This window comes from Sciurus vulgaris (genome assembly GCF_902686455.1).
Source record: "Sciurus vulgaris genome assembly, chromosome: 10".
NCBI lineage: Eukaryota > Metazoa > Chordata > Mammalia > Rodentia > Sciuridae > Sciurus > Sciurus vulgaris.
Window position 1 is genome coordinate 10,777,231 of NC_136470.1, and position 12,924 is coordinate 10,790,154.

General features: G+C 37.8%; 2 protein-coding genes across 2 annotated transcripts in view; one reads left to right on the forward strand and one right to left on the reverse strand.

Annotated features, from left to right (window-relative positions):
* ITSN1 (intersectin 1) overlaps positions 1-12,924 on the reverse strand; it is a 224,682-nt gene that overhangs the window by 146,521 nt on the left and 65,237 nt on the right. The window contains 3 exon segments of the mRNA XM_079101367.1: positions 240-336; positions 2,280-2,459; positions 10,235-10,395. Of these exon segments, the coding sequence (XP_078957493.1) occupies positions 240-336; positions 2,280-2,459; positions 10,235-10,395 (438 nt within the window).
* On the forward strand, positions 6,734-8,174 carry LOC306638177 (transcription initiation factor TFIID subunit 13-like). The gene has a single exon (XM_079101365.1). It carries the CDS (start codon positions 6,739-6,741, stop codon positions 7,072-7,074), a length of 336 nt encoding a protein of 111 aa, XP_078957491.1. The 5' UTR covers positions 6,734-6,738; the 3' UTR covers positions 7,075-8,174.

A 12,924-nucleotide genomic window follows, 5' to 3' on the forward strand; every position in this document is an offset into this window, starting at 1 on the left:
CCACATAAAACTTTTAAAGAAATGACAAGTCTTTGATTTGTCATCTCTGCAACAAAGAAATGATAAAACCCAGTGACATTATCAAGAATTTTTAAATTATTATTAACATTCTACAAAAATGAAAGAAGATAAAAAATAAAAAGGGTCCATAATTTTTTTTTTTTTTTTTTTTTACAAATTTATGAGTTAAGCAGATAATGACTTTAACCAAACTTCCCATTAAAAACAAGCAAGCTTACCTGGCCACATCAAATGATTGTGCCTTCTGTAATTTAGTGTTTAACTGTGATCCTGGACCAGATCTACTGAAGGAAGAACTCTTTGGCAATGTGGCTGCTATAAAAATAAATGTTGAACAATTTTAATTCTACAAGGATAAGAAACTTTCCCCTATTAACAAAAATTAAAATACACAGTCATCCAGGCAGGGTCACAAACACACCGATAAGGAGCATCGCATAAGTTCGAGGCCAGCCTCAGCAACTTAGTGAGGCCCTCAATGAGTTAGCAAGACCGTATCTCAAAATAAAAAAATAAAAAGGGCTGGGGATGTAGCTCAGTGGTAAAACACCCCTGGGTTCAATCCCCAGTACCAAAAAAGAAAAAGGAAAAAAAAAAAAACACACACACACACACACACACACACAAAACAAAAAAGAAGGAAAACCTAAAGCAGAAACAACTCCTCCTTGTTTTCCAACCTGAACTCAAAAGAGTTCTATTTCCTCTCTTAGTATCTGTCCTCTTGCCAAAATGCTTCTAGATTTACTTTCTATTGAGACTTATCTAACTAAGCAGTAACACCAACATCCATAAAATTTTGCACTTCATTGAGCATTTATTAGATCTGTTCCAATAGTTTAAAAAGCAACAGTTTAAATATATAAGGTGGCATTTAGGGGGTGGTGGGAGATACTAGGGATTGAACTCAGGAGCACTTGAATCACTGAGCTTCTTTCCAGCCCTTTTCATTTTGAGACAGAATTCTTGCTAAATTGCTTAGCACCTTGCTAAATTGTGAGGTTGGCCTCAAACTGTGAACCTCCTGCCTCAGTCTCTCGAATTGCTGGGGTTACAGACATGTGCCACTGCACCCAGTAAGATGTCATTTTCTTGACTGCACTAAAGTGCTGAATTATCAGTTCCAGATGTCAAAGCCAAGAAGTCAGTCTGCCAAGTCTTGGCCAGATAACATGTGATACTAGGGAGGGACAGCTTTTGTATCTGATTCTCATTTGACCTGATTAGTTTTGTGTCAGACAAAAAACACCATGAGCCATGGCCACATTCCCCTCACCCTTGCCTTCTGCACTGCAACATCTACCACTAACCACAAAAGAAAATGAAACTCAGAGCTCATGGATTCACCAATACTATTAGAAAAAGAACTGCATGCGCTTTCTCAACTGCTATCACATCTGAAGGCATGATTATACATGAACAAAGAACTACATGTGACAAAAAATCTTAGTCAAAGAATGCTGCTAGATTCTTTGGCTACAACTCAGAAACACAACCCAACACATATAGTAAATCCAGGGCATCTCAGAAATAGAAATGTTTCAAATATAATGCTAAAATCCATGCTGCTATCAGTATTAAACTTACTCAGACATATCCAAAGAGTTAAAAAAATTTTTTCATACTGATATGAACTGTTAAGATGTGTTAGACTAAGACTATATATAGTTTATGCTTTCTTTTAACTATAGGAAAAGACTGAATAAAGCCTCAAATTGAAATAAACAAGGAACTTTGAAATTCTGTTCTTCAATTAAGCAAATATGTAATTCTATGGGCTTAATATGTTTAATCATTTAAATAACTTCCTTTCCTTTTCTGCCTGATTCATTCTACCTCCTCAAAAAAATCAAGTGATTTCACTTTTCCCCCGCACATGACTTAATTCCTAGGGGATGCTTGCTTATCAGCAATTCATAGCAGCTAAAGAAAAGTAGTAACTGATACATGAAAATACAAAATGCTCAAAAACACTGTTCAACTTCAGTTAAAGAAAAATTATGCTCTTGACTTTCACTGCTGAGTTTACCTTTGTTCACAGAGACTGACAATTCCATTCCCTTCTCCCCTCTCTACCCTAGTATATGCCACTTAGTATGTTGGGGAAAAAATGAAAAATAAATTAGGGAAAAAAAGGTATTTTCCTTGGAATAAAATACCATTTAAATATAATAAGGAAGTGAAAAGAGATTTAACAGGAATAGACAGCAAAATAAAAGCTGTGGAAATTCAGTCTACAGTTTTGGCAGGTCACATACCAGGATGAGCAAATGCAGGCAGAGGCTGTATGACAGGGGGAGCCCCGTTAGCCAGGGGAGGCACTGCTGCTGGAGGAACAGAAGATACTAAGGGTGGAGACATTCCAACAACTGGGATGGATCCCATTGGCACTGGAGCAACAGCTGTAAGCGGTGGCATGCTGGCGATACCTCCTATACCTACAGAAAAGAATACCCAAGGAAATTCACATTCATCACATTTCAACATTCGGTGACAACTAACCCTATACTGCTTGAAGAAGAAAACCACTTTCCAGCTGTAATATCTTTCCGTGTAAAACATGGGGCTGTAGCTCAGTGGGAATATGTGCCTAGCATGCAAGAGGCTCTGAATTTGATACCCAACACACCCTCCCCCAAATATAATGTAGCGATTAATTCAGATTATTTATCATGTTGAAGTGTATAAAACATTATATCAAGGTTCACATCAAAAGAACAAGATTCAAATTCAGGAGGGATGAATCAAGACAAGGACCAGTAAGAATAATAACTACAATGAACTTAAAAGTCACAAAATGTAAGTAAATTCAAGGATTCACAATGACATTTTGTTTTAAAACAAATAAACAACAACAAATCCTAATTGATTCTCAAAGAAAAATGCCAGGCAATCAATTTATTACTTTGAAAACTAATAAATAAAGAGGAACCAAAAAATAATAATAATAACCATTTAACCTGTCTTTCCTATACATCCTGTACCTAGGGATAACCAAATATTTGATAGGAAATATTTTTATAAATACATAAATAAAAGAAGTATTAGAATTAAAATCTTTCCTTTCTTTTCGGTTTCTTCCTCAACTTCAATACCTTTTTTTCCACAGGGCCCTTTTGTACACCCAGCCAACAGGCACATAGTTTGTGGGCTGGTGAAGGGTTTGCAGTGGGCTCAGGTCTACCCTCATCTCAAGCACAATGTGCACAGCTTAACTGGGAATACAGTTGCCCTGGCCATGACACAACTTTAGGTCTAAGAAATATTGGTCACATCAGCTCATCTGCTGCCAAGATCATCTCACTGCTGACAAGGCTGCTGGGCACTGGTATCACACTCACCCCGCAAGTGAAGTGAGTCGCACTAGCAAGCATGCCAATATGCACAACCTGCCCATCCCAGCAGAACTTCTATATTAACCAAGCTGAAGGGTTGGAGAATAAAACATGCCCAGCAAAGACTTCCAGATTTCTAGTGTTCCCTCTGTTCACCCCTGAATCTTAGCAGTTTTTAACACACAAACAAATCTCAGAGAGTCATATGCCCTTCATTTATTTGCAGAGTACTGACAGGGTTTTATCAATTTTGCCCATTCTATGTTAGTGCTTAGGGGAAGAATCTGCTGATCTCATCCTGTTCTGGCCAGAAATCCCAGTGCTGAAATTACTGTTAAGTTTCTTTTAATCTATAGGCCCTCTCCATCCCTTTTCTTAACAATTGATCTATGAAAAACCCAAACCATTTAACTTGTAGCATTTTCCTATCTGAACTGTATTGATTCAAATCTTCACAGTACATCTCAAAATTTACCTCTATCCTCTGAATTCCTGCAAATAGGCAGCTAAATCCAATAACTGGATCAGACTCAGGATGGATGTCTTTGTCAGAACTATTGGAAACATAGGACATGCACTATCTTTTAGTGATCTTGACAATCACTGGTACTTATTCATTTATGAGGAGTTGCAAAATAGTGGTATTCTAGTTCTACCAACTCTAAGTTGGAATACTTTTATAAAGAGGTACTTTTAATAAGGATCAATTGGTTGGCTATTCAGTTATACAAATCACATAGGAAAAGCAAAGCAAATGCTTCATTCCTTCTTTTCCTATTTTCAAGATAATGAATTTAAGTCTCTTAAAGTGATTATTATTTTAAAATATATATCTCATCACTGAGTCACAAATTTAAACATATTTTCTAAGTTTTAGTCCACGGCAATGATCACTTATTATTACTAAAGTTCAAAGTGTCCTATCTTTGGCCAATGTGAACCTCTTCCAATAGGCTGAGAACTATTACTCTCTGATACCTTCCTTGCTAACCAGTATTACAAAAATAAGTCCTCTCAAGCTCATCATGTCCATCTCACACAAGACCTTGGATCAGCCCATTTCTCCAGGAAACTCATGTTTCCATTAATGAGAAATAGTATTTCACGTATACAATCTGGGCTCACTGCTGGTGTTCTAGTAGCCATGGAAAAACATTTCAAGAAGCAGGGAGTGCCCCTTGATTGGGGCAGTTGTTCTCTGCTGCTAGCATTGACCATTGTTTCCTGTCCTTTTCAGTGGACACAGCGAGGAGACACATGGATGGATAGAAGGGTAAGTGAATAGGTGAACAGAGGTTAGAGCACATTCTCTAATAGATTCCTCACAAAGGACTCATGTCAGTATTTTGTGAGTCCTTACAAGTTGCCCCACCCCAGTTTGTCTATACTCTTTCTACTCGAAAGTCAATTTACCTGGACAAAGTCCTTAGTTCATTCTTTCCCTAGAAATCCTAAATGGGACTTCATGTTCTCCTAGCACAAAGAACACAAAGAAAGTACTGCTAAGGATAAGTCTGAAGTTGGTCTAATTTTCTTTGCTATATAAGTCATGTGCTTTCTTTTTCTACATGCCTAAGTAATATTTTTCTTTTATTGGAATATATCTTAGTGTTGGTCTTTCTGGGTTGATACTCTCAGGCACATGATAATTTCTTTCAAATACAATTCTAAAATCTTTTGAGAAAGTTGTCTTGAATTCATTTTACCATTTGTTAAATTTCCCTGGTTTGGGAATCATTTTCATTTTAAAAACAGTAACAATGTTTACTGATATTAAAAATCCAGCAGAGAGCCGGGCACAGTGGCACATGCCTATAATTCCAGCAGCTCGGGAGGTTGAAGCAGGAGGATCTCGAGTTCAAAGCCAGCCTCAGCTAAAGCAAGGCACTAGGCAACTCAGTGAGACCCTGTCTCTAAGAAAAATACAAAATAGGGTGCTGGTGATATAGCCCATCACATAGAGTGCCTGCTTCGCATGCACAAGGCCTGGGTTCGAGTCCCCATCACCACGGAATTGCGGAAATAACAAACAAAATAGGGCTGGGGATGTGGCTCAGTGGTCAAGAGCCCCAGAATTCAATCCCTCATACTCACCGCCCCCCACAAAAAAAATCCAGCAGAGAGAAAGAAAAGCTCTATTCTGGGTTTCATTGGGTAATATTTTATTAATCGCCTTCCCCACCTCAGTTTAAGTAGGGTGGGACTACAGGTGTAAGTCACGGTGTGTGGCTGATCTGTAATCTTACAAGGAGGCTAACCTCAAAGATATTGAGAAAGAAGACTTTAAAATATCTCAAATTAATTGGCACAATAAAGATATCACAAAATCAATCACCAGTTAAAAAAAAAAACATGAACCCATGAACCACAGTCCCTGAAAACTTCTTTTAATCTTCCAAATTGGTTAAAATCTTTTCTTATATCATATTTTTTCCACTATATGACCCATTAAGCTTTTAAAAATCACTTCAAAGACTTATCAACGACCTTTTCTGAACAAAAGATTTTCTAATTAAATTAAATCTACCCAAGGCTATCTTCTAAATGCCATCCACCTCTTCTAGTGCTAAATCTTAATCCTGGAAATTCTCCCATCTCTCTGCATCACTGATCTTCTTCCCTCTATAAAGTGCCAGCACAATTCAGCTGACAGCTCCTCCAGCTGTCTCCTCTGTACAGTTAAGCTCCCTCCCTTCAGCTAAAGCTTCCCTGGTCCTGACCTCTCCAGTGATCTACAAGGTCACTCACTAGCTAGTCATGTCCAATCCAATACCACTTTCCTATTCTAGCCTTACCTCACTCTTCAAAAATAACTCACTTTCTCTTTTTTTGATCTTTTTTTTTTAAGTTGTAGATGAACACAATACTTTATTTTATTTACTCATTTATTTATTTTTACGTAGTACTGAGGATCTAACCCAGCCTCATATTTGCTAGGCAAGCGCTCTACCACTGAACTACAACCCCAGCCCACTTCCCACTTCCTTGAAAGACTTCTCTCCTTGGCTACTAGAACACTAATCCTGTCCACTCACTCCTGTCGGTTTCCGTTTCTGGCTATGTCTTTCACTATAGCTTTCAGTGTCACGTTACACCAAGGCCCTAAGACATCTGACTCAGTCCCAGGGTTTTCAGCCCGTTCCATACTCACTCTCTAGGGCTGACTTGTCCCTTCTAAGCTTCAGGCAGAGGTAGTCATCCTTGACCCCTGAATATCTCAACCTGAAATCTAGTAGGCCCTCAAACATGGCGGACCTTTTGATTTCCTCTCCAAAACCTTTCCTCTTCCTGTTCTTAACATCTCAGTATGTAGTGACACCATCCATCCAGTTATTCAAGCTAAAAACCTTAATTCTCGACTGTAGGCTGGTGGACTAGTGGGATGGCAGATGAGGAAGAAGACCCTACCTTTGAGGAGGAAAATGAAGAAATTGGAGGAGGTGCAGAAGGTGGGCAGGGTAAAAGAAAGAGACTTTTTTCTAAAGAATTACGATGTATGATGTATGGGTTTGGGGATGACCAGAACCCTTACACTGCGTCAGTGGATATTCTTGAAGACCTTGTCATAGAGTTCATCACTGAAATGACTCACAAGGCAATGTCAATTGGAAGACAAGGTCGAGTACAAGTTGAAGATATCGTCTTCTTGATTCGAAAGGACCCAAGGAAGTTTGCTAGGGTTAAAGACTTGCTTACTATGAACGAAGAGTTGAAATGAGCTAGAAAAGCATTTGATGAAGCAAACTATGGATCTTGATACTTTTTGTACTTTATGAAATTTTGTTATTTTCTGTGGAAATCATATAAAATAATTGTGTATTTTCTACAGTAATGTTCTAATACCTAGGCATGTGAATGAAAGATGGAAAAACAAAGTTTTCAGTCTTTATTTTCATGTCTTTGATTTTAGATCGATACTTGAGCCTTCAATTGCCTGCCTTTACACAACTATACTTGAATTACTTACTGGGTTTTAATGACTACACATACGTTAAAGTATCTTGAAAATTATGCAGTTCCTTCTGACTTTTGACTATCTAAAGGATGAAGCAGTATTTATGTATTAGGTACATTTATGCCATTATAAGCTATACTACAGCTATTTAATATGTGAAATCTAAATGTCATTTTGACTGTGCCAGCTGAGACATATGCCTTATATATTCTAAAGTTTTTAGACAACTGTGGTCTGAGAGGTTAGTAAAGATAGTGAACTGGTTTGTGTTTCTTTTAAGGAGATGATATTTGAAACTACAAGTTTTTCTAAGAATGTTTATGTGTCTTAAAAGATAATTTGTTTTAATATTCTTTTCTAAAGTGATTTTTTTATTTTATTTTTTTAGAAACTTAAAGTTTCATGTTGATGCTTCCATGTTGAAAGGCCTTTTTGATTTAAAACCTTTTGGGACTTATATTACTTTTTAAGTTTTAAAACTCATTTTTCACGATCATCTATTTTCAGTAGCAGGAATGACAATGTTCAATGAGTTAATGGCAGGATAAGCATTTGGGGTAGCGTTATTAACGTATTTGTAAGTACTCATGGAAATGTGTAGTTGACTAAAACCATATGTAACTACAGGAAACACTGTTGTAGTTCAGAATATACAGGTTTAGTGTGTAGTTTGCTTATTGCATTAAATTATTTACCTTAGCTTAAAATAAGGATTAAAATTGCATTTAAAGAGATCACTGAATGTTACTGTTTGTGAAACTGAACTTTTTGATTCCACTTATAAACTGTATCTATAAATCAGTACCTGGGAAAATTTTACTTTCTTAACCTATTGATACAAGGAATAAAGTATGATAAATTAAATAAAAAAATAAATTAAAAAAAACCTTAATTCTCATTCCTCAGTTCTTATTTCTAATCCATTAATAAGATTTTAAAATTTTTCCTCCAAAATATAGAATATAATGAATCTAATCTGTCTTCCACATTACCACCACCCAAATCTAAATCACCATTACCCAGGATGAGCTGAGAGATGGAACTAGAAACACTGGCAAATACCAGGTTTTTGAGTAAACTTTGGCAGACTTTGGCTATGTACTTTTAGCTTCTTCTATTCCCTTAAGGTTTATTTTCTTGAAAACACTTAATAAGAATGTTGATAGAATGAGAGCCAGGGGAGAAAGCCAGGGAAGGCCAGGAAAAGCTCTGGGCTGACTGGCAGAGTGCTGGGCAAAATCCTAAGGCGTTCCCTTGGTAGCAGTGGCAGGTTACTTAAGTGACTGTAAAAACCTCGGCAATAAGGCCACAAGTTCCTGAAAACAAATCAGCAGTTGAAATTCCTAGAGCAGAATGGAATAAGAGAAAACAAAGGAAATGTAATAAGTACCGACCCCCAAGTTTAAGGGGCAGAGAGAAATGGGATGCCAGGGGTCACTGGGCCCTTTCACCACTGTGAAGTTTCTTCTTGTAACACCTGAAGGAGGTCAAAAGAAAACCAAGCACTCTTTAGATGTTCTAACACATGGGTCCTGGGACTTTCAGGGACTCAGAGCAAACTCCACTTAGTGGATTTAAGTGGCCAACTGAAGGCTAAGTATTAAAACACAAAGGACAAGACAGACAAGCACCGGGCACATATACTATTCTTCATGTTTGTCTTCTGAGCCTTCACTCAAACGTGGGCTTTCCTCCTCCTTGTGGACCTCTGTCCCCTTCAAACCCATACCTTTCCTCTTACAAAAACCACTTTTCACACTAAACCTCACCAAATCAACTTGACTTTATCCCCATCCTCAGATGTATCACATAAAGAGAGGGGGAAAAAAACTCTATCCACAATTTTTGTGTTTTGTTTTCAACTATTTAAGAACTTTCTCATGAAATGGATATTCAATCTGATTACTATAATCTTCAAATCAACCTAAATAATTAAAGTCTAGGGTGAGAACAGAGAAGAAATCAAAACAACTGATCCTGGTCAGTTCATTAACCACTAGTAGAAATACCTGGTTAAAAGATGATTTTTTTATTGAATTATGTTATTAATGGGGTCAACACGTTCATTTTTTTTCTATTTCTTTCTGTTCTAAAAAAGAATTTATTGTGGCCTGCTTTGGATTGGACCCAAAGGTTAATGTACTGGAAGTTAAGCCCCTGGTGTGAGATCCTTAGGTCACTTGGGGAGCTGTCCCCAGAAGGGAATGGGGCAGCTCTCAAGTGACCACTGGGTCTCTCTCTCTCAAGGGTTGTTGTAAAAACCAGCCTGAATCATTCTCTAGCTTCTTGTTTCAAGAAGTGTCCTCTTCTTTCCACAGGAGTACCCAACACTGTGCCAGGAGGTCCTCTCCATAGTTGCACCAATGTGAGGACCTTGTCCTTGAATCTCCAGAACTGTGAGCTAAATAAATAAATCTCTCTTAAAAAAAAAAAAAAAAAAAAAAAAAAAAAGTCAGCCTGTCTCAGGTGTTCATTATAATAATGCAAAATGGACTAATACAGTGGCCAAATACCTCAATACTGTGAACCAAAAAAATATTTCTAGATACCATAATTCAAAAGAACTGTTTGTGTACTTGGAAAATACATTAATTCTGGAAACAGAAAACCAAAAGCAAGTATGTAACAATGTGAAAGGTCAACACAAAAAGCCAGAAGGGAGACGATGTGGCAGCAGGATGCAGGTTTGTGCCCTTCACCCTGACAGCAACCTGCAACCTTTGGTCTCCTGGTGGTGCTTTCATCCTAGAGTTCAGCAGTACACATGGTCTTTCCCTTCGGCGCTGTCTTCCTGCAAAGGGCCATCAGTTTTCAGATAGAAAACCCCCAAGAATTTCATCATGTTATAAACTCACTGTTGTGGGGGGAGCATCTATTTTTAAAATACACAATTAAATAGGAACCAACTCATTTGCAGACTTACCAAATGCTGGTGCACTAGAAATAGCAACTGGTTGCTGTTTCATGACCGGGGGAAGTGCAGAGGGGAGCTGATATCCTTGAAGCTTCAGTTTGATAAGTTTCATAGCTATGGAAAACTCCACTTGATCCATTCTTCCATCATTATTCATGTCAGCTAGTGCCCTGCAAACCAGCAGCACAGACTCAGAACAATGGTGACCATAAAAGAACCTTCCCAACCTCCACTTCCACTGACACAAAAACAAAATAATTAGCTCCCTTACCGCTAAGGAGAACAAAATAAAACAAAACTTGTTTACACACATTATGGGGAAGAACCTACAAATACTGACAAAGCCTTACATGAATGAATACAGAATGTCTTTCACTTTGGCACTCTTAACCTCTATGATTTATCAAGTAACTTGTAGCCCTACCTTGAAGAGGCTTCATTTTGAAGAAAATATTCTAGAATCAGAGAGTGGTGATGATTATAATGTGAATACACTACAAACCACTGAATTATACAGTATAAAAGGGTGAATTTTATTACGTTAACTGTGTTGCAGTTAAAGCTGGTGGAAAAAAAAGCATACAGTGCTTGGCATGGTGGTACATGCCTATAATCCAGCAGTTTGGAACGCTGAGGCAGGAGGATCACAAATTCAAATCAGCCTCAGCAATTTAGCAAGACCCTAAGCAATTTAGTAAATCATGTCTAAAAATAAAAATTAAAAAGGGCGGGGGATGTGGCTCATCACAGGGTGGCTATGCACCCCTGTGTTCAATCCCCAGTACCAAAAAACAAAAACAGAACTAGAGACTAGTATTTCTCGAGACACTTGGTTAAATGACACTAATTCTGTAGGGTTCTATAAACTTCCACATGGGGAGCTGACATGGTATGCTATATTATCATTGGCTACAATATGGCACACTACTAAAGTTCCTGAAATCAACTTTTTTTTAGAATCCTATTTTGTACACTCAACAATGAAATTGAGCTCATGAGTTATGTTTGCTATTTTAAAATGACACTCAAACATACATGGTCTAAGCTCAACTTGTAACAAGCTTTGGAAGTATTATCTCGCAAAGAAGATTAAGCAGAAGAAAAGGATTTGTATTTGCTATTGGAAACTACATTACATAACCATAACCATACTTATTATTGACTTCAATGAAAGTCATTTGAATTTCATCTTTTAATCCAGATATTATGAGAATTAATTTTTAAAGTAATCTTATGAAAATGAAGTAAACAGCCAGTTCAATTAAAATGCTGTGACTACCAATCTTTTAAATTGAGTCACATCCAAATACTGTCCCCGAAAAGAAAAGAAAATTATATAAACTGAGTGCAATGGCACATGCCAATAATCCCAGCTCCTTGATGTTGGAAGCAGAAGGATCACAAAGTTGAGGTCAGCCTGGATAACTTGGCTACACCCTGTCCCAACGCTGGGTGGAAAAAGGCAGAGGGGAGTGGAAGTATGGCCTACCATACACAGTAAAAGTGATATAAATTTTTAAAGTCACCATGATTATTTTGGAAAAAAGCAAAAGAACATAAAGACCCTCCTTTCTGCCTCAGCTGCTCCCAAGTGATCCCGCAGTCAGGACCCCTTGAGTAAACCAATGCAGTGGGCTCTGCATTTCCTCACCACTAGTAAGCCTGGGCAGTGCTTTCCTTACATTTCTTGGTAATTTGGATTTGTTCTATGATCTGCTTATTGCCCAGACTGGCCTTGAATCTGCAGATGTCATGCTCTTCCTTCTTTCCATATCCCAAGTAGATGGGATGACAGGTGCACATCACAGTGCCTGATGCAATTCTATTATTTTATTATATTTCAGTCTTTAAACCAACTATAACTTTATGTGTGATGTGTTGTGTGTTGTGCGTGTGTGTGCGAGATGCAATCCCAGGGTTCAACCCTAGATATTTGTTCTAGATGAATACTTAACTTTTCCAGTAATACTTATTAACTAATTCTTCCTCATAGGATTTTTCTTTCACTTTTTATATTTGTTCTAATTAGTTATACATGACAGTAGAATGCATTTTGACACAGTGTGCACAAATGGAGCCTGTACATCCTGCTGAGTCACACCAGTAGTGTAATCATACATGTATATAAAGCAACAATGTCTGTCTCATTCTACCGTCCTTCCCATCCCCACAACCCCACCTCCTCAGCACAATCCAAAGTTCCTTCATTTTTCCCTACAGTCCCACCACTACCGATCAGCATCTGCTTATCAGAGAAAAAATTCGGCCTTTGGTTTTTTGGGACTGGCTTATTTTGCTTAGCATGATATTCTCTAGTTCCATCCATTTACCTGCAAATGCCATAATTTCATTGTTCTTTAAGGCTGAGTAATATTCCATTGTGTATATGTACCACAATTTCTTTATTCATTCATCTGTTGAAGGGCATCTAGGTTGGTTCCAGTTTAGCTCTTGTGAACTGAACTGCTATAAACATTGATGTGGCTGCATCACTGTACTATGCTGATTTTAAGTTCTTTGGATATAAAAAGTGGGATGGGATAGCTGGGTCAAATGGGGGGTCCATTCCAAGTTTTTTGGGGAATCTCATACTGCTTTCCAGAGTGGCTGCACCAATTTTCAGTCCCACCAGCAATGTATGACTGTACCTTTTCCCCCATATCCTTGCCAATTCTTTCTATTGCGAGTATTCTTGATCA